This window comes from Telopea speciosissima, chromosome 2 (assembly GCF_018873765.1).
Source record: "Telopea speciosissima isolate NSW1024214 ecotype Mountain lineage chromosome 2, Tspe_v1, whole genome shotgun sequence".
Lineage (NCBI taxonomy): Eukaryota > Viridiplantae > Streptophyta > Magnoliopsida > Proteales > Proteaceae > Telopea > Telopea speciosissima.
Window position 1 is genome coordinate 72229709 of NC_057917.1, and position 27608 is coordinate 72257316.

A 27608-nucleotide genomic window follows, 5' to 3' on the forward strand; every position below is an offset into this window, starting at 1 on the left:
TTCAAGGTACAAGCATTACTGTGTAGGTCAGCTGAATGTACTTAACATGTGATATTGTAATTAATGCATAAATCCTTCTTTGGAAGGGGGGGGGGGGAATGGGTTTCCCCAATAGACCATATCCAATAGACCGACTTGGAGATTAAAGGAAAGTTCACAAAAGGTACTGTAGCTCATTAAAGGTTATTTATATATATATATTTACTTATGTAACCCTAATTCTTTGGATCTACTACTCGAATTCACATATTTTGCTGTCAAGTAAGAAAATGATGTTTGGAATATCTCTGGAGATTTAGATTTATGCGGTAGGCCTCTAGTGCTTGCTTTGGTCTCATCATCAGATTTTTGGCACATAAAGAACACATTTATGATATATATACCAAGCAGCCCAACAGGCACAAAAACATGCATGGAATTGTTAACATCCGTTTGTGGCGGGAGATTGTTTACATCCCACCATTTAAACTGTCCATTCAAACCCTTAATATGTAATCGGATGGAGACTATAGAACTATCACCTGGGAGGAACCTTTAATTTTACACCCATCTTTATTTTAGTTAATTTGGTTAAATGAAACATCGGGAGAGTAATTTGGTAAACTGAATCCCAATTTTGAGTAATCTTGTAAAAATTCTGTTGGCATCTCAAATTTTCTGTTAACTATAAAGGATTGGTGATGCTCCCATTACTCATGTTGGCCTTCAAAATGTTTAATCCAAGATTTTGGATTAGACGTAATACACACAATGAGAAAATTGTTGTACAAAACTGTGTATTAAACAAAACAAGAAAATGCATTGATACATTGACTCGATTCTCATTTCTCTACAACTGCCTTTGCCCTCAATTTTATACAGCATAATTACAGGGCAGCTATAACTAACAACTAATGCTATATATTAAATGAGACAACTATGTTAACAACCCTCCCCAAACCCCCCCCCCCCCTAAAAAAAGAAAGAAAGAAAGAAAGAATACAAGGAATTGATGTGGTTACAAGCCCCATAAATTATTTCTTCAAGTATAGTGGTCAAACTTTACACATTTGCGTTATCATTTTCTGGTCTTCTCATTACCTGTAAAAAGGCATTCTAAATATGTAAGAACGAGATTTTCAGACCACAGAAAACATTTTGAATTGAGAAAGAAAATAATAACTCACCAAATATACTAGATTTCAAGGGGAACCGAATTGATGACCCCTTCAGCTTCAGCTCCCTTAGTTGCTTATTTTTACTTGGTTTTTCACTTTTTGCTAGAGTGCTACTACTTTCTCCAGTTAAAACATCAGTTCCTTTCTTTACCTTCTCATGATAGATAGCAGGTGGTGCAAGTTTCAATGGAGGCAAGTTTTCTATTTGGAGAGACTTCTGGGCAATCTGAAGATTACTCAAGATTTCAAACTGCAGCATTCAGGTTCAGAAGTAATTAGGAAATAATGTACACATATTCTAATGAACTGCCAAGGAGAAACAAAAAACCAGAAACTAATATACCCGCGAAATTTGATGAAGGCCATAAGGCTTCTCCAATCCCTCTGGCTCATGTGGGTGATGAGGAATAGTCTTTTGTGCTTGTCGATTTCTCAATAAATAATTATTGACCAGCCCATTATCTGAAAGGGCTGGTTTACTTCTGGATCTTTCAGTCTTCTTCTCCGGCATACAAACAGGGCATCCAACCAAGGAATCCCTATTCAATGCCCTGTTTCCCTGAAATTCACATTGGAGATGGGTTGCATGACCACAACTGAACACTCGAATGCTTGAATCACTTCGTTCCTTGGTAAGAAGGCTGCTGCATATACAGCACATGAAACTCTGTGGGGCATATCCATGGGAAGCCGCCTTCTTGAGTAGACTCATAGTATAGAACGTATCATCCTCGATCAAGGATTTGGCTGTGTCCTGACACAACAAAGTGCACAAATCATTATCATGATGACAACAACATTTAGCTATGTTTAAGAATAGAAACATAGAAGAATGAATCAGTAGGGGGCCAGTTTAGAAAAACAGTTATATTGGTCTAGAATTAACACTCTGCACAAAATGAGAAAATACAATAAAATTACCAATCACTGTTGTGAGTTCGAACTTCCTACTGGCTACTGATCAATAATAGTAGACAAAAATGCAAAGGTGAAGGGACTAGTAAGCTAACTAGAGCACATTTTGCTTGTTCATGCTTTGTAGATAAATAAATGGCAACCATACTAAGTGCAAAATAAAAATCCTAAAAATCAACTTCCTAAAACAAAGAGACAATCAAAGTCAGTCAAGTACTATCAGGTCAGGTATGGGCTTCAGGTCATTCATTCTCAGAAGTAAAGGAGATCAGAGCAATATTTAACTAGATCTGAAATATGCATATCATTGCTATGCCTGCACTTATCAAATATGATGCAATTATATGATGCCACAATTTAGGGACATCTATAAGCAGAGTTTAAAACACATGCATTGAATCAGACCATGTAAATGAAGGAAAAAATTTTAAATTAGAAATACCAGAATTCTTCTCTCAAAATTATATGTGCCCAGCATTCCCAATATTGTGAGTTTAAAATCACCAAACTCCTGGCTACCATTATCAGAAAGGAGTTTAACCATGATTCTTGGAAGGCGTACATATCCAATCATTCCGTCAACAATCATCCTGATGAACTGAGAAAACACTCTACGTAAAATATGAGCACTTCTTTTGGATTTTGAGATCCTCCAATTATTCAAAACATCTTTATCCTCTTGCACACCAAACAAGGATGATGCTAGCATGCCAGTAGGATTTCCTCCAAGAACAATTTTATCATCACAAGAATCTTTTAAAGGTCCACAAAACCTGTACAGCAATTAGATTATTATTATTACAAGCAGTGTGAGACAAAAAATTAACATGGATATGAAAGTAATTGAGGAATAGAAGCAAATGTTTTGGCCATGTAAATAATATTGAACTAAAGCCAAAGACTGAACTAACGCAAGAGACTGCATCCATCAACACTGGAAGTTCAGCCTTAGAAAATTAGACCACATGACACAAGAATGCTAAATTACATCAAGTTTAACAATTTAATTACTTTGCCTTTCTGTCAGAATTTATCCAATGGACGACATCTACACTTTATGATAACAACCTCTCCCTATATTTTGATGCTTTCCACCTTCTTTTCCTTTTGTCACACCCAGATGCAGGCCTTTATCTATGTATTTGGATATCTCCAAAGAAAAAAAGATTTAATACAAGAGGGGGGGGGGGGAAGGTACCTGGTTTGCTACAAATAGGACTTTTTCCTATTATCCCGGCCTCTTGGGATCTACAAGCCTTTTTTTATTTTTTATTTTTTATGAAGACCCAGAATGGGTCAAATTGAAACAACTTGATTGACACTATATCAGCCTCCATATTTAATGGATCCTTGACAACAACATCACATGGCTTGGGCTATTTGTACAGGGATAGAGACGAGAATCTTTTCCTTTCTATTGTGTTTGGTTATGGGCCCCTCAACTAGAACCAATCATGACTCATGAGTAGGTAAGGATGTACGGTCTGAAAGAACGGTTTTGTCTACCTAAACTTTCTCAGGAACCAATGAATTCTACAACCTGCTTCAGTGTAAGGAGCCAATGGCATTGGGAAGCATTATGATATAGAACTTAAAAGGCCAAACCCCACATATGAGGAGATCTCTTTTTAGTATACGTGTAGAGAAAGAAACAGTGAATTTTTTTTGTCAAAGTAATGTAGGTAAATGGTAAATCCTGTACGGCTGTACCTACTGAGTTCCTCAGAGACCTCCTGCATACTACAGAGGAGGATGCTTAGAGGTTGAGCTGTGCTAGGATGTAAATCAGTTACATTACCATGGCATTACCAATTGAAAACAAAATGCAAGTGGATACCAAACTTACGAGTCAAGTAGTTGGAACCAGAGGGATTCTGACTCTTCAATATCCAAGCGGTGGGTGTTCCGCTGGCATAATCCAATAGAGGCATGCAATATCTCACGTATAACATCCACCTGCATAACAGAAAGGTCCAGATGAAAATAAAACTAAACATAAAATTCAGATGACCACCAGATTATAAATAGAAGTTCAACCAACTACTCAGGTTTAGGAGTATACTATATACCTCCTTCACCCTTCTAAAAGTGTTGAGGAGCTCCATCTCAGTAAGGCCACTAGAAGGTACATCACATAATGTCCTTTCAACAGCAGCATTAAGCATGATGAATTTTTCATTGATGCCAGACAGAGTAAGTGATAAAGCATTCCCGACATCACCCACTCTTTCCAGTAAGAAGGCAGCTGCGTCTATAACCCCATATTCCTGGCATAAACGTAGACAATGCTCCACTCTATAGCTTTCAAAAGTTTCCAAGAACTTGAGAACTGAATTGCGCTCATACTGGCACAACAGCTGCAGACAAGAAGTCAGACATGAAAGTTTGTTACACTACGTCTCAGTAGAAGTATAGACTAAATCCGTTAGAATTACTAAGGGAGCTTACAGATTTTTTTTCTTTGCATGGACAAACTTTTAATAGTACCCACAGGACACATTTTAGTTATCTTGGTAGTTTTTCCAGTATGTAATAAAAGATGCAGGTGTCATGCCAAAGAGAGTTGCAAAGACATTTCAGCATTTTTTTTTAATAGGAAAAATTTTAGCAAGTTGCAGGGTTCAATCTTAAGAGTCCACAAGAGTTATCAACCCCTTAATCTGCCTCTGTGCAGGACAATGGTAGAGTGAAGGTGGTAGGGATTTGAAGCTTGTGTACAATTATATTAATTGAATAACCTTTGTCCCATAATTCACCTGGATTAGAGTTGAAAAGTCTATTTTAACCGTCTTTTGTAGAAACCTTGCTATAATCCCTCGCTTCGCCCCTCATTAAAGAAAAGTAGTAGCTATTTGATAATGGAGAATACGGCTGCTTCTCTTCTTGCTTCGCCAGTGTTGATGGGTTATTCCAACTGGTTTAAGGTAGTTTTGGAGAATATACCTCAGCTTCCTGCTTTCCGGTTCTAAAGCAGTTGTTTCTCTCTGGCTGTCTTACTGGCTTTCTGCTTTAAGGTTAGCCTAACTAGCTGAAAGTGCTTCCTTGATCCTGGACTGTGGTTGTCGAGGGGTGGTTCAGATGTTATGAGGAGCATCTCAAATCAGTAGGAATAGGTTTATTTCCATCATTTTTTAATGCTCCAAAACTTTCTTCCTTCTGCATAAATTTGGCATCTTTTGAAAATTTTGAGTTACCTTTCCAATGAAACAAAGATTTGGTGATCCTAAGTTGATTTAGGAAAATTATGGCCAATTTATTGACAGGATGCCATCTGTGACAGTACCTCTATTTTGTGGAACTCTAACTCTCTCTCTCTCTCTCTCTCTCTCTCTCATTATATATATATATATATATATATATATATATATATATATATATAGATAGATAAAATGAGAGAGGGAGAGAGAGAGAGAGAATCAAACCAACCAATCCACAAAAGCCAAACATTCAGACCACCACCCCTTCCCTCCAAACAAAAGGCGAACAACAACTACTTCAGACCTCCCTCCCCATTCTCAGCCATAAATTGCAAATTCCAAATTGAGAACAAATCGGAATGCAAAAAATTTGGTTTAAAATTGATTTTAAAATTTTTGAAAAGTATTTCATCAAAAAAAAAAAAAATTCCTAGAAAGTAGACACAAATCAGTCAAGAAAAGGTAGTTCGAGTATTAAACCTTAAAATTAAAAAATTTGGGGACCAATTTGGCCTTCTTTTTAAATTTCTACTGAAGTTTTGAAAAGATTCCAAATTTCCAAGCTGAATATTTGTTTCGTGAATCATTTGCAGACCCGAAAATTATTTTTCAAATTGATCTTGATTCAGGATGAATTATCCCTCAAAACCAAATCTTTCCTGAATTATTCACAAAATTTATATGAATTTATTAACTATGTGTGCAGAAACCCCCCCTAAACAACAATGCAACAGGAGTCACGGCCCCAAATATCCACAGTTTTGCCATTCCAAATGAGAAATGTATTATAAGCAAAATCCTTCTTGATGGACAAGGAACATTGAGGAACTTACTGACTTGAACACCACTTGCATAATTTCCTTGACAAGATTCAACATGATCCCTACAATCCACTATATTATTAGAACCAGAAAAGGGACACCATCCCTCCTTAGTGAAATAAGACAACCTGAAACATAGCAGACCTTCTTCTCTTCTTTTCTCTTTCTTCTCCATTATTTTCCTCTCATTTTTTTTTATAGTGAATAACAAATCTCAATCAGAATGAATGGCTAGTAACACAGATCCCGAAGGGAATTGACCAAATGGCCCCAAATGCAAAGAGCAACCCAGTGCACGAGGCTCCCGCTAATGTAGGGTCTGAGAGGGGCAAATATACGCAGCCTTACCCCCTGCTTCGCAGGAGAGGCTGTTTCCAAGTTTTGAACCCACAACCAACGGGTTGCAATAGCCAATAGCACAACTTAACCATAGCGCCAAAGTTCGCCCAATAAATGGCCCCAAATGCAATCAGCTGGAAATAGAAAAGGGAAAAAGCAAAAGAAAAGCTAAATTAACAGCAATCGTCTAGGCTGTCATTATGGAAAGGAAGTCCCAACACACCATCTCAGCCTCACAATCCCCTGTTTAGCCATAAGACTTGCCAATCATTTGCCATCCTGGGATTCCAATGGAAGGAGGCATTCACTAGTGAAGCCCCATGTCTAATATACTGAATGAAATGAGCAAATTTACCTTATACTTTCTATTCTGTAACCAAAAATAAAGTTGAACTACAAACTACAACTCAAACAAAATCATAGGATTTCAGCCCTTGACAAATCCCTCTCTCCTATGAGTCCACAGAATAAACCCCCAGAATGGAACCCTCAGAAGATCTGATTACTCACCCTACTCCTGAAATACCTGGGTTACCCAAAGAAAACCCATCAAAATTTAACTTGACCACAGATTTTTCTCTTAACATCCTTTTCTGCTTTCTTTCTTGATTCTACTAATATTTTATGTTTTCAACTCTATCTTGTCATTCTTCAACTTTCCTAATTCTCTATTGCCACTACCTTGCTCATCTATATCTCAATAAATTTATTTCTTTCTCTATTTGTTTTTTCTCCAACTTACATCCAGTTCCTGTTTCCGAATATGTTCCTAAACACGATGCAGCACTTGTTTTCACCTATATAGTTAAGAATGGACCTGTTTACATATAAATCTAATAGATTTCGCCTTCAGCAGCTACTGTCAATCTGTGTACATATTTGATAAGATTTCCTTTAGAATTGGCTTATCAGTTAATACCTCAAGTAGCTCTGGATACCTTGATCCTACATCAAAATTTTGAAGCAGGCATATAGAGTCAAAGAGACATTTTCGTCAGCAAGTGGACTAGTATTAAAATAGATAAAAAAAAAAAAGTCATAAGCTTTGAAGTTGTACAAAAGAAAAAGCAGCAAGAGCATAAGGAGTTAATTAAAAACAAAATGGAAGTGTAAAGGGCTCACAAATAAGAGCTAGGAAAGGGAAAAAATAATAAATAATGACAATGGTGAGAAAAAGAAGGAAAACCTCTGGAAGAAACAAGTGATTCTACAAATATCCACACTATTTATTCACTGATCTTACACCCCAAGTGGAAGTGCTCACCTCAAGATAAAGTTCAATAATTTCATCAGTTACATGAACAGGATCTTGACGTTGAAGCTTTGGAAATTCAGAGATCCTTGCCAAATACACCTCAACTTCATTTGACTGATCCTTCATCCTTCTTCCATTTGGGAGATCCAGATGACCTCCTTTCTCCAAAGAAGAAAAATCAAGTGTGCCAGACAAATGAACATCAACGGTTGTCTTTAAATAAAGAAAAAGACTTTTCGGATGAGAGCGGAGTCCAGACAGGATATGATGGCTTTCTTTATTGAAATGGTCAACAACCAAAAAGAAAGTCCCCTCTCTGCAAAGGGATACAATAAAACTGTTTAGCTATCAAAACAAAGTCAAGATAGAGAAAAGATCATAGAAACTATGTAATAGACGGAAAACATCTGTGGTAACTTATAAATCATTTACAGCATCACCTGCTTAAATTAACCAGCTCAGGAATTCGAGAAATGACTGCTGACCGGAAATCAGCAGATTCAGTGTCCCCCAACTGTAGCAACGTGATGTTGATAAAGGAAAAGGCATGAACAGGTTCATCTATATCTTTCATATAGCTATCTAAAGCTGCAAGATAGTGGCCCCTGCTAGCATGTATTAAGCCACAAACCTGAAGATTGGCACATAAATCATTAGAAGTTAGTGATTGTGGAAAGATCGCTTGCATCACCAAGAACCTAAAGAGCACAAAGGTCTTCAACAAATGGTGGCATTCAAGCTTTCAAAGACTCGGTAGGAGAAAGAAAACCCACATTGCAAAAGTTACCTGGTAAAATTGAGCTTTTTCACAGAGATGTAACACAAACGATGAACTCCAGTCTGTTTCAGGTAGCACTTTCAGAAGGGCAAGCACCTGCTTCTCTCTTCTTTTAGAAATTTCAGTTTTTTGACCAGGAACACTTGGTGAGCTATTATCATCTAATGTCAAAAACTCAAAAATGTGATTCAATACATTCTTTGAGACAGTAGCTCTTTTACATGCTACAAAATAAGCAATAAACTCTAGTAAATGGCCCATGTCTTTCTTTGAAGGCCATATTTCTTGGGATCCAGTATCATCCATGCCAGAGAACCTTTCCATTTCAGATTTTTCCAGATCAAGAATACGAACAAGGGTGTTTATGATATTCTGGACCATATTTGGATTTTCAATCTTGCCAGTGATGTCCTCATTATCCTTAATGCTGTCCTGCATATTATTGTTGGCCAAGCCATGCAAAGAATGGTCAGATATCTGAATTTCTTCTTGCACAAAAGCACAACTCAGTACTTCCAAAGTTGCTTCAGTATCCAATAATAAGAGATGATACAGGTTCGGGAAGGCTCCAGGGGATGATTTGATGGTTGATGAAACTTGTAAATTGGGGGCATTCGCATCCTCCAGAAGAAACTGCACAAGTTCTGCCCTGAGTGATGGTAAACGGGTGGAAGAAATGGTGCCATGGCCTGCAAAGTAGACGGGGGTTTAGTACTTTTAAAGATTTCTAAGATGATTTTACAAATGAAGAAAGGGAGAGGGAGAGGGAGAGAGAGAGTCCTAAGATGTTTAAATCCAGTCATGAAATAAAAGCAGGGTACTTGAGAAAAACAATTAAACTATTTTAATTCTAGGTTCATATCATCTCATCTCATCCTGATACACCAGGAAGGGGTCAGGGACTCAGGGTGGAATACCAGTTCTTATAACCAGTGAGCAAGTGACCTTTGAAAATTTGCAGAACTCGTCATGGACTGTTCCTGAAATCATTCACCACTAAATAATAGATGGCCAATCATTGTCCTGATCCACAGGCCAGAGGACAGGGTGGGATCTCAGACTATACGAGTGGTAAGGAAGCATCTCTAGTGGCAGAAATTGACTTTTGCAGTTCCCTTCACAAGACTTTTATACAAGGCTATATGGCAGGCTGCACTACTATGTTTGACTTCTGAATTAAACCTAGGCATTGTGGTGACAAATCATTGCCAAAGTCAGGAGGGATTCTCAATACGAGTGACCATGGTCCCACATCGCCACATTCTGTGGACACATGGGGACCTGGACATCCCAGTGATAGACCTTGACTTATCAAATTTTCAATTCTGCAGGGGCAGAATCTCTCAGCTAGATGATTAATCAGGGACCAGTGTTCTGCCAAGCCAGCTGATAATCGGCCAAACTTTTGGATGGCCCAGATCTCCTCCTAGCATGGGTTGCTGACCACAACTTGCACATGTACTGGGTTGAGGAGCTAAGCCTATTACGGTAGGCCCACTGCAACTTGGTTTGATACTCTGATGCAATTAACGAGAGGACAATGTGAGGCCCTTCCCACAGTTTTATTCTGCACAACATTATCCTTTTTGCGATAGATACCTTTGCATCAAGTGAAACAATACCATATGGCCAGCCTATGCTTGTAACAATGGAGGTCAAACACTTAAAAGGCCTTGGAGGGGATCCAAATCATACACATCCCATTGAAAGTATGCCAGTTTACAGAACTTTAGGTTCCGCATTGGACAATCTTCAGTACAAGCAGCTAGAAGGCTGGTTGGTCAAATATGTTTCCAACTGTTGTGAGTATTGTCAATCAGAATACATCATATCAATTGCTGTATCATCCAAATAAGAAGCCAATTAACACGTGATATTTCACCATTATCTGTCAGTCCATTTGCAATCAAAGACAGTCCTACCACTGTCAAATTGGGGAACGAAAAATTAGAAGAATGACGTTGTTTCTCCAAGCTAGTACAGTAGATCAGAACTAAAAGGAATCCAGTGACCACATATTTCATTCATCATTCAGTAAGTTAATATTAAGATCAATATAATAATAGCAGGCATGTTAAAAGGATCCAGTGAACTCATATTTCATTCGTTATTCAGTAAGTTAATATCAAGATCAATATAATAATTTATAATTACCTCACTGCATAAGTTCCAACCATAACCTAATGCATACCTGGAGGAAAAGCAAGACCCGAAAAGCAATACTTCAGATAAACAAGCATCCGATATCTGTTTCCAAAATCAACACAGCAAACCAAACCATTTAAGAATGCAAATAGGAAGGCATTTATGAGATGCTGAAGGTTGCACAAAAACTAGAGAATGATACAGCTTTACAAATAAGATGTTTTCACTGTATTTACAATAAAACCTTCAATAAGCAACAAAATAAAGAAAAATTGGAGCCATTCAGACCAGGATAAATGTCCATGGCATATTTTCTCTTGTAATTATTTGGAGCCCCAAAAATAGTTGGAAAAAAAGGAGCACAAAAAGCCTATTTCATAGAAGAAAGAAGGGTGTGGGAATCAAAACCAAACTAATTCTGCCAAATTTTGCTGAAACTTTCTAATAAAGAAGAAGGGAAAAGGGCCAACAACACAATCAGCAACATTGTAGAGGAGAGGAGACCAAAGAAGACGACCAGCCGGCTGGCATCTTAATGTCTTACAAATTTATAACAATTAATAATAATAATAATAAGAATAAGAATAATTACAGAGAAAAGGGTGAGTGACCAAAGAAAAACAAAAACACACTAACAAAGCTCTGCCACTGTATTACCATTGATACAACAACTCAGCCTTATCTCAACTAAATGGGGTAGGCTACATGGATCCTTACCCTCCAATCAGCTCTATTCGAGGTCATACTTGACACAAGGTGATGCAGGTCCAAGCACTAGGAAGAAGAAGAAGCCTTGACTTTGACTGCTGTTTTGTTTTTTCGTTGGAGCCTTTCCCATACTTAGTTTATTTCAAGTATTTTAATTAACGGCAAATTAGTCTTTTAGCCTTTAATTATTTTAGTTGTTTTATTTTACTTCCCCTCCACGATTTCTCTTAGGAGGGTTGCTTTGTTTTGTTTTGTAATCAGATTTGGATTACAAGTCTGTTGATTTGTTTGTAATTAGGAATCAGATTTGGATTACAAGTCCTAGTCTGATTTGGCTTAGGCCTTGATTAATAAATAAGCACAATCGTGGGAGGCTACCCCACAGTTCATTATTAAAATTTTCTGCTTCTTAGCTTTGCTGCTCTGCGGCTGATTGCTCTCTGAGTGTTGCATTTTTGTGGATCTCAAGGTGGAAAGGGTGGGTGGACTCCTGCGACTCCTTGCATCGTGAAGATCAGGAGGTTCCTTCAATCGACCAAGCTGCTGCCTTTGGAGATCCTTCAAACCAGTAAGCTATTTACAATTTCCTGCAACAACCCTTCTTCTTCTCATCCTCCAACCCAAACCTCCATAATCTGTCCAGCATTCCTCTCACTCAACCTAAGCTATAAACCCCTCCATCCACTAAACCCTAACTTACATTAAACCTGCAATTTTTCCATTAAAACCATAGCTTAGTTTTCAAGCAACCAAGTTCCAGCCACCTGATCCCCTCCAAACTTCCATCGAATTCCTTAATCAACCCCCTCTACACTCGATCCAAGTTTCAACCTCTCATTTCTTCTCTAACCCCCTCATCACCAAACACCATTAAAACCCAAAACCCAGAGATCGATAGAATAATTCTGCCCTAATTTTGCAGGATTTTCAAACTCATCCAAACCCTGATATTCTTAAACCATAATAACACCCTAGACCTGCCCATTACACCTCTATAAACCTTACCACCAAAATCTAACCCTAACCCTAATTTTGCCCTAAATTACCCAATCCTACTCCAATCGGCCAGCACTGTTAGAGATCCTGATTCACTGGTTTCTAGTGGGAGTTAATCCTATCTAGGACTACATTAAATTGGTATTAGAGCCATGGATGAACATGGCAACCCTGTTGTGGATCCAACCCTACCACCCCCAGCCGACCCCATGGCTGCAATCATGGATATGCTCCACAAGCTCTCGGCAGATCAAAGAACTATTAGTGATCAATTGTTGGTGATGGAACAAAAGCAAACTCCACCTCTTAGGGACAGCAACCTCCCTTAGAAGAGGACAGATTTCAAGTTAATTCTGAGGTACATGGAACTCTAGGAAGGAATGGACATCATAGAGTTCATTCCAGAAGTCACAGGGACCACAGAGATCATTACAGACCCCATAGAGATCATAGAGATCGGCGTAGATATGATAGGGATGACTACAGAGAAGACAAGGACAGAAATAGAGAAGACTCTCGAAGACCTAACTTTGAGGAATATCTGAGATCGTATTTCACTACAGATGAAGCCACTAATAGAAGGTATGATACACAAAAGGTTAAACTTGAGCTGAAAGAGTTTGATGGAACTCATGAACCTCTTGCTACCCTGGATGATTACTTTGATTGGTATGACTTGCCTGAAGATCGAAAGATGAGATTGGCACGTACCAAGTTGATTGGCCCTGCCCAGGAATGGTGGCAAAATGCAGAGAAGGACATGGAACTTGATGGCCATGCACCTACTACCTGGGAAGACACGAGGTATGATTTGAGGGAGAAATACTTGCCTAGGTATTACAGAGCTTAGATGCAAGATCAATTCAACTCCCTACGACAAGGGACTATGACTGTAGCTGAGTACATGCAGAAGTTCGATGCTCTTTCTTCTCGTATTGGCACTAGAGAAGGAGCTACTCAGATGTTGTCTCGGATTCGGCTGGGATTGAGATAAGATATTGTTAGGGCTATTGGAGTTGTTGATGTTCGAGACATCAAAGACTGTTTTGAGAAAGCCCTGAAGGCTGAAAACCTATTGAATACCAATAGAAGGTTTGGTTCCTCTGTTGTTGACAACAAGAAATCTTTTCCAGCATCCAAACCTACTAATGGTTACAATAGAGGTAACAACTCTACTGCTGGTCCTACACGATCAGGTTACTCTACTGGCAGCTCTTCCTGTCCTACACCCCCTTCAAGTGTAGACAACAAGGGCAAAGATCCCATGACCAGCAATGATCCTCAAACATGTTACTACTTCAATGAAAAGGGCCATTATGTCAGGGATTGCCCCCAAAAGCATAGGCAAGTTCATGTGGCTGAAAAGGAAGATGACAACTCTGATGATGATGATGAACAGGGTTTCTTTGCTTACCCCGCAGATAATTGTGATGACGGGGCTGATTACTATGAAGACTTGGGTGATGATTGTGAAGATACCCGAGGTATTCATGTGGTAGCACGTATATTGATGGCTGAAACCAAAGGTGAGGATTGGCGGCATAGCTGCATCTTCTACACTCGCATGCGCACTGGAGAACGCACTACCCAGGTTACTGTTGATAGTGGTAGCTGTGTTAATATGATTTCCGAAGGCTTTGTGAAGAAGGTTAATCTGAAGTTCGAGAAACACCCATCGCCTTACAAAGTCTCTTTGTTGAACGGTAACAAATTGGAAGTGAACAAGAGATGCAATGTTCCTTTACAGCTGCAAGCCTACAAAGAAGAGGTATGGTGCGACATTATCCCAATAAAGATGACTGATGTTTTATTGGGAAGACCTTGGCTATATGATAATGATGTTGCTATCCTAGGGAGAAAAAATCAGTGTGTGTTCCAACACAAGGGACAGCAGGTTAATTTTAACCCTCTTAATCTACCCTTAGAGATGCGCAAACGCCATTCAATGCGTACCAACCAAAAGGGGACAGATTGCGAGAAGAGAGTACTAGCTGTTCCATTGAAGGAGTTTGAGTAGACCAGCCATGATTCAGATCTGATCTTATCCGTGGTGACTCAAGAAGTTGCTGCCCAGCCAGAAGTGAAGCTTGCACAGCCCATAAAGGACTTATTACATGATTTCTCTGATGCAGTGCCAGAGGAACTACCTAATGAGCTACCCCCAATGAGGGATATTCAGCATGCTATTGACTTGATACCTGGCTCCATGCTACCAAATCTGCCCGCCTATAGAATGAGTCCTACAGAGCATGAAGAGCTCAAGAAGCAAGATGAGGAGCTGCTCCAAAAGGGGTTCATTGAAGAGTCTCAGACCTTGTGCTGTTCCAGCCTTATTGACTCCAAAGAAAGACGGCTCGTGGCGTATGTGTGTGGACGGCAGAGCCATCAACAAAATTACCATCAAGTACAGGTTCCCAATTCCAAGGCTTGATGATATGTTGGACATGCTGTCCGGCTCTATGATCTTTTCTAAGATTGATCTTCGAAGTGGTTATCATCAGATTCGTATCCGGCCTAGAGACGAATGGAAGACAGCTTTCAAGACTAAAGATGGACTGTTCGAATGGAAGGTTATGCCCTTTGGTCTGACGAATGAGTGATTTTGATGCAGAAGCCAAGCTGTTTGGCAAGAAATATGTCAAAGGCACTCATGAGAGAAGTGTTGGTTCACTTCATCCATCGGTGGACCAACCCCATGGGCCATAGGGCCAACCAACCTTATGTCGAGCCAGCCCAATAGGGCTGGGAGTTGCTAGGTCACCCAAACCCAGATTGTGGGGGCAAATTTGTCATTGTTTTTAAAGTATTTAAGCTGAACCGATGGAGACAACTTGAAGGGTGGAGACCACAAGCAATGAATTTCGGCTGCACCTCTTAAGCCATCCAAAGTGGGGCCCACATGATTCGATTGAAGAGATTTTAAGACTTTTAGATTCAGTCAAGTATTTAGTAGTTACTATTTTGTTAGTTTATATTTTCCAGTCAAGCTTAGTTTCTAATTTTCAGTTTAGTAGTTTCTATTTTCTTGTAACTTGAGGTGCAAGCATAGCCCTCTATATCATGGACCAAGAACTCGCCGAGATCTCGGTAATATCTCGGTTTTTTGACAAGATGCTAGGCGAAATGAGAAGATTGCATTGTCTCGCCGAGATCTCGGTGGTCTCAGTCATCTCGGGAGGAAACCTTGGTATACAGACACTTATTTATGCCAGAAACCAGGACAGACAATTATTTATGCCAGAAACCAGGATAGACAGTTATTTATGCCTAATATCATATAATATTATCCATAAATAAGCAAATACCCCCTATTTGAATCCAATAAAAATAGTTAAAAAATAAAATTCCGTCTGGATAAAAAGTCAACCCCCCAGTTCAAGAACAAAACTGGATTTTCGACAGTATGTGCAATTTTCAACTTTTAAATGCTGGGGTTTTTCTTAAATATAAAAATTCCATAAATCTTAATATGGTAATGCATTGCTAAAAAACAAAAGTGTGGTAAAATATTCATTTGTTTTGATGTCTAAAAAAATATTTTCATTCAAAGCGATTTTGGATTGAGTTATGTATGTGTTGGGCCTTAGATCCCATGTGTTTTCATTGTAATGGACCACTTTAATGGGTTAAATGGGCCCAAGGATCAAGATCTTGATTTCGGACCTGGTTTCCATCAGGCTCGAAACGGAGACATGCCGGATCTTGTTTTGAGGTTTCGACACTGGGGTGTCGACCCTGGGCCTCCTTGGGTTGAAACCCAAGGTCGAAACTTGAGTTTTGACCATGGGTTTCTGGTTTCATTTCGGCCAGGCCTGAAACCAAGACAACTTGGAGATTCAATTAGTTTCAACCGAGATTTAGTTCCATGAATGGGCCTATACTATGGGTAGAGGCTACATGCAAGGCATACGGGATTAGTTAAGTAAGTTACTTTTTTTCTTTACTTCAATTGTTATTAAGTGTTTTAGTTAGGCTGGATTAGGATTCTGTAAGTCCAGTCCTGTTTTGAGTCTGTTTTCTTATTTATTTCAGTTTCCTAATTAGTTTATGTCACCTAATTAGTCAAGGATTGGGTTAGTCCTTTCTTTTTTAGTGTTTAAGTTTGCTTTTGAGTTTTCTATATAAGTTTGTAAGGGGGTCCAGCATTGTAAACGAATTTTGATTAATAAAACTTTTGTCCTTGCTGCTCTCTTCCTGTGTGAAGAATCCCTTGTGTTTGATCAAGGAACATTATGTCCAATCCTGCCAACCACCTTGCGGTGTGAAGCCCGGGTGTTTCTCTTATTGCTATCTTCTTCTTCCCCCATTTTCTCTCCATTAACAAATAAGTATTGTTCTGAAATTTTCAGCAATTCCTTATCTGATCTGGAATTCATATGCAAGACTTTTTTGCATGAATTTGAATTAGGACTTAGGAGAATCTAGCCATTAGAATACCTTCACCTTTTAATAAGTAATTCTAAGCCCTAAAGGAAGAACTCGATCCAAGTTTCTCCCAGTCCCAGATCAGACCTACAGATCTGGAAATAATTGTGTTTTCCCTATTTTACCCTTATCTCTTAGTTCTTGTTCTGTGCATCATAACACTGAGTCAAATTCTGATTTTTTACTAATCTGTTACTGCTGATATTCATAGCCCTTGTTCAGAATCAAATAATCTGTTCACTCCTCTTTTCTGGATTCTATTTTGGATGGTAAAACTACTGATATACCCCTGTCCTAGCTCTTAACCTCTGATCTGACCCTTGGATCGATTTCAGAATTTCAGCAATTGATCTATACCATGTTTACTACACTCGATTGGAGTCATCTGACCATCTGATTTACTTCTATTAATTTTCTCTTAATCTGAATTTTTATTCACTGAGAAAATATCAAATTTTAGTACAATTTTGAATTACTCAAATTTAGTTCTACATTAACAAAGCTGCCAAATAAAAAGAAAATCTTCTTGTTCACCAGAAACACTAAGAACACTATGACTAACCATAATAACAATAATGATGATGATGACTAAAATTGTATATGAATTATAACAATATATTCATCATTGACTAAATTTTTAATAATCAAAATGAATAATTACATTCATTGTTTAAAAATATTTAAAGGAAAATCATCATTAATATATAGACATACTACAAATGGTTTTCCAATACCTATAATCTGTCCTTTCTCTGTTTCAACCCTATCCTTTTTTAGCTTCTCCATTCTTGAGATTACATAGGTTTTTGCAAGAACGAATTATAATAAAGCCTATCAATTTTTCTACCCTACGTGGTAGATTATCAATCACCTCCCTGAGCCATATGTTTTTTTTATCCTTGAAGTCTTTCAAACGGGAAGATCAATCTAGCAAAATGGGACCAAATCCCATGAAATCTTTGGTGCATTTTCCAAATTTCAAGGATTTTTCTATTTCTTTCTTTCCACACATATCAAAAACCATAAAACACTAAAAACAGAGCATTATTCAATGAATCTACCACCTTCCTGGAAGGGGATGAAAGATCATGGTATAATAATGAATCTACCACATTCAAACTGAATGAGGCCATAAATTTACCTCAAACATCTCCTCTCACTCTACAATTAGTTGAGTTAATATTTTCTTCTGCCACTTTACTTATCACAAAAATTGACCAAATACAACAATCTAAGGCTAGAAGTATTCCACTGTCGGGTCCTTATTGAGCACAAGCACCCATGTGGAAGCTGCAGCTTTCCCCAAAAGATAACTGATCCACACCATATAGAAAGTTAGAAACCCTAAGATGTTCAAGTAGTAATTGGCTAGATTGAATTTGTTCTTTTCAGCTAAAATGAGCTCACTCAGGCTCAGCATGCTCAAGAGCTTGCTAAGATGGGGAAACTCAAGAGACAACATATTTATTTCCCATCATGGATGAACTAGATACCATCCCTAGACAACTCTAATCAATAGTGTGATTTTTCAAGTCTCTCTCTCTAGGGGGGAGGGATGTGGATGTTCTGTTACTCATAAGATATAATAATTCTCATCAGTGAATGTTCTGTTACACATAAGAATAATAATTCCCATCAGGCAGGAGGCATCTTGGGAACTTCCGTTAGTATTTTAAGAATCAATGTGAAATACATCATTCAGCATTTTACCATCATTCACAGTATAATAGCACCCCAAAAAAAAGCAGACTGACAAATAAATATACCAACGGTGCCATAACTTTCACCATAATCTTTATTTGCAGCATATATGCTATAGATTGAAGCAGCATACCCTATAGAAACTGCACTTTCCATCTGGCTATTTCGCACAACCATCAAGAGTTCCTCTAAAGGTGCCCGAAAATCATCTAAACCTCGGTTGAAAAGATATATAAGGGCACCGTATAACCCGTGCTCCCGGCACAACTTGACCACCTACAAATTGAATCAAAATTATAGGATCACATACATCAGATAAATGCCACCACTCTGCAATTCCTAGAAATTACTATTCATCAAATTCAGTAAGCACTGTTCAAAACGTTGCATTATTGACCAAGAACATCAAGCTACATGACCAAAACAACCTGATTGAAATCCAAGGAAGAAATGTCCATGTGAAGAACGCACTGTTCAACACGTTGCAACCATCCTTTGCTGCTGTAATGCTCTACCAGCGCTTGCATTATCTATTAGAGACATAATAAAAGAACTAAGCAGAAGGAAACTTTGTTACTCATTTCAAATTCAACAAGGTAAACAAATTCATCACTCATCACAAAGAAATACCTCAGGGGGTAGAAATCCAAGCATATCCTTCAATATATATGGCTCCAAAAGCTCCAAGAATGTACCTGGTGGCAAAAAAAGATCAGAAGCAAAGAAAGAAATAGTTTCAAAAGTAATGTTACAGTACTACTGGAATAGAATTTTCAGAAGAGTTAAACAATGGAATAGTTAACACAGCTTGGAGTCAATTAGAAACATAATAAAATAAAACCAATAAAGGCCGTAACCAATTAAAAAGAAAAATGTCAGTATTAATATTTGATAATTATTATAGTTCACAGGGCAAAGTGGTTGAGATTAAGGTCCTACTCTTTTCGCTCCTGGTCTAACTTTTTGAACTTTTTTTCCTTCAACTTAGAAGTCATACAGGGGTGATCCCCCTTGAAAGATGGCCAGTATGATTTCACCTTATCAAAAGGAGAGAGAGAGAGAGAGGAATGAGGCTAGCTGTCTTCTGCTAGAAACTCAGCACTAGAATGGACCAGATTATCCCGAAGATGTCAAATAAGCACTAGAGAGAGAAGAAGAAGAAGAATCTCCCTACCACCACCACCTAGCTGTCTTCTGCTAGAAACTCAGCTCTAGAATGGACCAGATTATTCAGAAGAGGTCAAATAAGCACTAGACGTGATGGAGATAAAAGGGCTGAACTACATCAATGAATGTTCTCCTCCCCCCCCCCCCTTTTCTTTTCTTCTAATTGATCGGTAATAGAAGAGATTTTGCAAAAGAGAGAAGAATGTATGAAGATATATAAACACCCCTGCAAATGGTATCCAAATTGAGACCAAGGCTTCTATACATTTATTACGATTAAATTGCATATCAGATGCAGAGAATACAAGTGCAACATTGACAAGAAAATACCTCCATGTTGAACAGCCACAAATTTGGAGAAGATGTCATCGAAAAGGATGTCAGTTCTTTTGATATGGACACAGAATTCTACTGCAACACCACCAACACGGGCAAATTGCTCGTCCATGTCTGAATGGACAGAACCACTTCTACTCTTTGTTTCATCAACTTCCTCAACCTTTCCAAGTTGGTTGCAGAATGCCACAGAAATATATGAAAAAACTTCATCAACGTAGGATAAAAGCAATTCTACCAGGTAAGGCATTATGGTTTCTCGTATCGCATCTGGGGTTCGAGGGAGATCAATAACACCATGTGCATGACCATCATAGAGCCTCATTGCCATGTCCAATGCACCCATCCAGTCACCTGCCCTTCGCAAAACCTGAATACGCTCCTTCCATGGGAGAAGACGAGAAACCACAAGACGCATAGGCCCAAGAATGTATATTGTAGCTCCTCGTACAGCTACACAATTATGATAAGCCTTTTCAGGGTTCCCAAAGATATTTGAAAAGTGGGTATGATATGTTACAAGATCATCTCCTCTGGAATCATCTATAGCAAAACTCGTTCGGTGAAGCTCAGTCCCTTCCTTTGCAAACAAACAGAGTTGTCCTCTCAACGTGAGAACTACCAACATCTGAAAAATAATATTACACAATGATATTGTCAATTTTTGCATCCAGAGGTGGGCAGCAGCTTTTCTTGCTTTTATAAATTGCAGTAGCAAAGCAGAACAACAAAAATGCCAAATACAAGCTACAACAATCTAAGTAAAATGGAAGGTGAGGAACAAGATTCATCGGGTACCTGATCATCCAACCACTGCACACCAATTGCAGTACTATCAAGGATCCATTCTCTATATACTTTCAACTCTGACTTAACCAGCTTTGATACTTGGACTTTTCGATCCCATGCAATTGCAAGCAACGAAGCTCTTTCCAATACCTCCCCGGGCACATCTTCTGCCACAAGATCATTTCATTACAAAGAAAGTACTCTTGTGGGGCATTGAAATATTGAATTACTTTAATCTTACCAGTGGATGAACCACGGGATTGTTTCATGTATTTCCATGCAGTGTAAGGCATGGAACCTTCCCGGACACCATCAGGCCTCGAAAGTTGAGCATAGACTTCCAAAGCGGGGCTAAGCCTAACCTACAAGAAAGACAGAGGCATCATCGAATTACTAGAATGAGGAATGAACAGAAAATAACAAGATAAATGGATATCTTTATGGAAGGGGATCTACACGCTGCTCACATGTAATGGCATCTCCCATGCCAAGCCAATGGGCGCACGGGAGGGGGTGCCTCACAATTCATATACAAAGGATCCCAAACAGTCAGGGAGGAGAGAGAGTGTGAGAGCAATGTACACGCTGCAGCATGTACATCCTTTTCCCTATCTTTATTTAGTATAATCCTCTATGCAATCCTTACCACCAGAGCCGTTAGATGTGTGACAAATATGACCACACCTTCATCAACCAAAGAAGACCCTTCACTAAAGAGTTTCCAACCAGCATCTCCTCCAACAACACCTCCAACGACACCTCCCACCATGCTACCAATACCATTGCTAGAAGCCACAGCGTTTCCAGCAGCAGATGTCACAGAACCCCCAAAAGAATCATCAATCAGAAGAGGAGAAGCAGAAAGTACCGTCCCTGTTTTTTGCCCATCAAGAAGACACTGTTTCAAGTGATAACCATAAAATCATCATATCATGTGACAAACAAGATGATAACTTATATAGTATATGTTAAAACAAATAGTGATCCAATTATATGACCTACAATTACTCAAGATAAAGTTTTAAACCTGTGTCTTGATAGTAACCCTATTGAACAAGGGTACCACCGAAAAAGCATGCAACTGAACAAGCCCTTTAGAATCACCAGTAACTACTTTGAACTGCCGTGTAACTTGAGAATCTTGCCCTAGAAACAGAGTATGAACCACTGGTGCTGAATGCACCCCACTAATTACTTTCATTGCCACTTCCCTCTGGACATCCCAAACTGCCACATGACCATCACCATATCCTACTAAAAGCAAGTCTCCCAAATGATTGAAGCACATGGAAGTTACTGGAGAAAGAGACTTGTCGCCTTGAGAACCAAGCATCAACATCTGGAGAACACAGAAATATGTTTAAGAGAAACCGACTAGGTAAATTAGTTGTAGCAATTAAAGTATAACATTAATCTTCAAATCAGCCAATAGCAAACAAGAGGATATAACAATCGCTTTTCTTTGGAATCTCTCGTGTATGGGGACATGTGTGAGTTCAGAAGCCATTTGGTATTTATCCCAGTTAGAGGAAATGAAAAATCCCTGTAGTTCCTATAGAGGAACTTGATAAAAACAGTATTGTGAACCACATGGGAGGCAAGTAATATGAAGATGTTCGAGGTATTCTAGAGGTATATAGACAGAATAGTAGACACTATCATCAATAAGTGGCTCACTAGGCATCAATTCAGAGGTCCCCTGTCCATCTGCCACTTAGGTCCACCCTTAGTTGACACAATCAAAGCTGAATTTTTTTTTCGGTTATTCAACAGCCATTTATTTATCTCCCCCCTCCCCCCACCTCCCAAAAAACAAAAAAAACATTTCTGGGGTCATATTCATGGGCCTTTAGGAATTGAACTATGCACATTCTTGTTGCTTTCTTGGGTCCCAAAGGTGTAGGCTACTCAGACTCTGGGCTAAGATTCTCTCACCATTAATCCATTATTTGAAGGGCTCCAGACTGCAAGGTCTATTGGGTTTCAAAGGATTAAGGCTGAAGAAGATTTTTCTTCTATCATTTGGCTTTGTTATGCAGGGAACACTCCCTTGAGGTTCAGGGAGATGAGGATGCTCACTTCTCAGCTGAACTGATCATTCCTTATATGGCAATGAGCAGCCAGTGAATCTAGCCAACTCACTTACCAAAAGTGTCGTATCAAGTGAGTTGTAAAAGGGTCAAACTCAATAGAGGCTAACTGGGGTGGGTTTTCTTTCTGATAGGTGGATTTTGAATTGCACGTATGATGCCACTTCATTGATGACTGCTGGATTGCTTGTATGGGAGTATCGGAGACTTAATATCATCCTATCATCTTTGTGCTTTCATCAGTAAAGCTCGACACCTACACTGTTAATAAAATGGATACAAATATTGAATTTTCATTTAATAAAACACCGGCATTCTTAGCCTGATGCTTGAGTTCTATAAAATTAATGACAAGATGCTATGTTCCATCCAATATTTTATAGGGGCTTATGTCTTGCTCTTAGTGTTAAGGCTTGCCTATTCTTGTGACATGTTTCATACATTGATCCAACACAGGGTTCTCATATTACTTAACTGTGACAAAACCTCAACAACCAGAATCTGTGAAGAAGAAGAAGAAAACCGTGAGCAAGGAACTGAGGAAGAGAGAGAGAGAAAGACGATAGTAGAAAAGGACAACCATGGACCACGATAGGATTCAGATTCTCCCAATCGTGCCAGCTATCCCCAATACTTAGAACATAAAATGATCTCTTAGTAGGAAACATACTAGGAGTATTAGTCTAATTACAAGGAAAGTAAACTAAAACTACAACTACTCATAGCCTAACAATTGCAACTAAACAAGGACACTCCCCCTCACGGTAACAATGACAAACACCCGTCACGGTAGTATTCTTTAACAGTAACTTTTGATAGGAAGTTAGGAACTGATAAACAAAATGTATTCATGGAGCCAACTCCAGACAACTTCAATATGGCTTTGATGATGATAAAAACACATCTTCAAACTCTGGTATCTACAACCCACTATAAGGATGATCACAAGATATGGATAGAAAAAAGCACGAGGAACATTATACAGATTTTCTACAATGTGTTTGGAGCCCTCCATCAAGGAGGACTTCAACAAATACATAGTTGAGGGATTTTAGGTAATTGAGATAGGTTGGGTTAGGAACAACAGGGAGTTACTTTTAAAATTCTATCTCATTGTATGAGACATTAATCACTTGGCTTCTTCAGAAAATATCTCATTCCAATGGAGATCCAGATTGGCAATTACTATGGCAAATGACCATGAGCCTAGCATTGTATTTGCAGGTGGTAATCCTCTTTGAGAGTTAGTAGTTGAGTTTTGTTGGCAGTCTTTTTGTTTTCTTTTGTGTTTTAGGAGTTGGGAAGACTTGCTCCCGGCCTCTACATAATTCCTACTCTTTTCTAACAACATAGTTTCTTTTACTTTAATGTCAATAACATCAGTTATTCAACAAAAAGAATAATTGCACAGAATGTAAACAACAAGGGGGCAATATGAGTGAACAAACAAAAAGGGGGCAATATGAGTGAACAAAGTGTAACCTTAGCATCCATATTATCAGCAGTATGAGCAGAATATTTACTGGGCACAACAATGACAACCCCCCTTGACATGCCAACCGCAATGAAGTTGGCATGAACAGCCAGGACTTGTGGGGAGCCATGTTCACGCTTGAATACTTGTGATTGAATGGCTCGGGTAATTGCGTTATTGGGGTCAATTTGCAAATATCCAACAGCAGGTGGCCCCCTTCGGATACCTTCAAGTCTCATTGGCTGGGCAGCAGCACCCTCTTCCCAGTGCAAACCAGAAGATGCATGTTTTTTCTCAAGTTCTTCAGCTAATTCCAGTGGCTTCTTAGATGCCCTCGATTTCTTCCCTGCCCTTTTGCTCCCCTTCTTGTTCTCCAAGTGAAAAGCTCCATCTTCAACAAGCTCAGTCATGTCACTTCTGGAACTGGTGTCCTCTGCAGCAAAAACAACTTCTCTATGTTTGGTGTCAGCTGATATGTTCTTCTCTACGTCCTCTAATTCTGAAGGCATCACATCTTCCCCAGGCTTGCTAACTTCGTACCTAGGGGAAGAAGGAATATACTTTTCAGAAGAATAAGATGAAGGACCAATATCCACCTCCGGAGTATGAGCATTCTCCTCTTCAGCATAAGTAATGTTTACTTGGTTAACATCTATTGGACCAGAAATAGTTGAGTTCTCTTCCAGCTTAGAAGCTTCCCCCTCCCTAGGGGTAGAAGTGATCCGTGGTTCAACAAAGGCTGTAAAACTCGATGAATTGAAATTTGATAAGTTTTCCTCAGAATATAACCCAACTCCATCCGATTCAGGAGCATGCAGTAATTCCACTGGCCTCTCTTCGACAGGACAAGCTTCATTGATCCCATGCGATATTTCTGCAACCTCAACTTCTTCTGCAACCATCTTTTCTGCCATAACAGATTGAAACTCTGCAATTCCCTCGTTTTCCTGAATGAATTTCTCATCCAACTGTGCAATTCCGGATCCGTCGCCATTGGAAACATCATCGACCGAATGAGCTGACGATTCAAAATCAAGACTTCCATCTAACCGCATCCCGGGATCACCAACAGGAAGATCCAATTGTTGTGCTTCCGTGTGTAGAACCGTCTCGAGAATGCCACTATTCGCTCTTTTCGACTTGATGGCAGCAGCATGAGGAGTTGGGATGGAGCGTGAAGCGGCAGCAGCAGCTGCAAGAGCGGCTCCGGGCTTGGGGTTGGATTTAACACCTCCGAACAATGAAGGGAAAGAGCGAGTTGCACTATCATTATTACGCCCTAATGAGGAATTAGCAAGCGATTCTCCCGGTTTCCTCCTACTCAGGGGGGTGATCTTAGGTGCGTCCACTGACCTAAGGGTTTCTGGTTCTGGAGACTTTGGGACTTGATGGACTGTGGAAATTCGAGAGGCTGAAAGGGTATCAGCTTCAGGACTGCTTACCGAAGCGTCGTCTTCTTCGTGAGAAGGGCTGTCGTCTTTAGTGATAGAAATTGAATTTTTGTCGGAGGAGAGATCAGAGAAGAACCTGCGTCGAAGGACGGCACTGTTGAAGGAAGAAGGAGAAGAAGGAGAAGAAGGAGAAGACGAAGAATCGGAGTCGTTGAGGATCTCATCGACAGTGCGAAGATGGATGCCATGGAGGTCATTGCCTTCATCGTCGCTGCTGGTCTGGAGAAGGGAATCGAGGTCGAGCAACTCCTTCGGAGGTCTACTACTACTCAGGTTCTTCGTCATCGTTAGAGACTGTTGTCACATGATCCCCAATCAAAATTTATGGCGGGGAAATCAGAATCACCAACGAACTGTAATTCATGTATTAATAAATTCGTGAACTTCTTCAATTCAAGGTAACGGATCCTCTTTTCCAAAAGCAAATTACTTATCGAATGATTTGCAAATTTTCTTGGTAGTTCCTCAACAGAACGAAACACAACAGAAAGGAACTGTACTATTAGGAAAAAAATATTTATTGGTTGAAAAAAAAATTAAGTTTTATATTTTTATTTTTGATCAATTTACATGTACCTCCCTTGTAATTTGATCTAATTGCAAGAAACCCCTTATTATTTGAACAATTATATCTGTATTAATTTTGAATTGTAAAAGACAGTTTTGTCCCTTCTTTCTTTTTTCTGCTTCTCTCTTTTACTTCTTCCTCCTCCTGCAACCCCTTTCCTACAACTCCGCCCCCATCCTTGCTGTTGGTCCCACCTCCCATCCCTGGCCCCACCCATCCATGCGTTCCATCATCGAACCCATTTCAATGGGTGAATAGTGCTATCACCGAATTAGAGAGTGGAGCTCCTCGCAGATCGCCAGAGAAGAAAGAGGTAAGATGGAAGATGAGGTTGGAATGACGGAAGGTTGAGGAGATGGATTTGGGTTTTGTAATGTAAGGGTAAAAGATTAAAACTACACTAATGAAGGGTAATATATTCATTTATGAATTTTTGGCTTCAACTAACGTTTCAACTTGACGGACTCGGGTTATTTGTAAGCCCCATCATAGTCCATGGACGATACATATAATTGTTCAAACAACGAAGAGTTGCTTGTAATTGGACCAAACTACAGGGGAGGTACATTTAAATTGCTCTATTTTTTATTATTATTATTTTTATACAATGAGAGTTTATTGATTTATAACATATGTACAATCTATTATATTGAAACATCTATTCAACCAAGGATTGGAAAATGATCAATCTGTCAAACACATGATAGACGTTTTCCTAGTCAAGGCATCTGCTATACCATTCAGAGCTCCTGGAATATAGGGAAAAAAATATGAAAACAAAAGAAGCACTAAGGTGCTTTAGCCTTTATGTCACCAATTACAACAGCTATCTGCAGTGGTGGATCCCCACTTGGATCAAGGATGAAACTTAAAACCTCCTTACAATCAAACTCAACCTGCAATTGTAAGGATTGTGAGGCCAATGTGAACGATAGTCACTACGAATTGCAAGTGCTTATCCATATAGAGTATTATTAAAGTATTGTGGATCGTGATAGACCAATCCCAATCCTCCCAGTGAAGAACATTGTGGAAACGCTACGCCACAATTCACTTTTAGAAAACATGCTGGCGAGAGATCCGGTTCCTCTATAGTGTGGCACCAGAGCTCGCCACATGGACGAGCTTCCATTTGGATGGCGTGGATTGAGTTGGAAATCCTGAGCGTGGTATACATGCGATGTACAGGAGGATTCCTTAAATTTGAAATTCGAATTTCTAGCTTGATCCGCATCGTCCAAATGGGAGCTCATCCACATGGTGAGCTCTAGTGCAACGCTACAAGATCCGTATATG

The 27608-nt window shown here is 39.2% G+C and overlaps 1 protein-coding gene across 3 annotated transcripts; it reads right to left on the bottom strand.

The window, feature by feature from the left end:
- Positions 1–765: 765 nt before the first annotated feature.
- Positions 766–26116, bottom strand: LOC122649701 (vacuolar protein sorting-associated protein 8 homolog). Of its 3 annotated transcripts, XM_043842940.1 has the most exons (20): positions 25181–26116; positions 24302–25126; positions 21757–22068; positions 21376–21627; positions 20971–21091; positions 20739–20896; positions 19935–20568; positions 19068–19132; positions 18866–18967; positions 18571–18713; positions 10654–10709; positions 8472–9151; positions 8125–8315; positions 7694–8000; positions 4142–4429; positions 3919–4028; positions 2515–2845; positions 1501–1911; positions 1167–1407; positions 766–1080 (listed from the first exon to the last, which is right to left on the bottom strand). In XM_043842940.1, the coding sequence occupies exons 1-20, from the start codon at positions 26027–26029 to the stop codon at positions 1058–1060; spliced, it is 6099 nt and encodes a 2032-aa protein (XP_043698875.1). In that variant the 5' UTR covers positions 26030–26116; the 3' UTR covers positions 766–1057. The 3 variants fall into 3 exon arrangements, with proteins under 3 accessions (XP_043698875.1, XP_043698874.1, XP_043698873.1); XM_043842939.1 differs by having other exon boundaries at positions 20739–20893; positions 24302–26116; XM_043842938.1 differs by having other exon boundaries at positions 24302–26116.
- Between the last annotated feature and the right edge of the window lie 1492 nt (positions 26117–27608).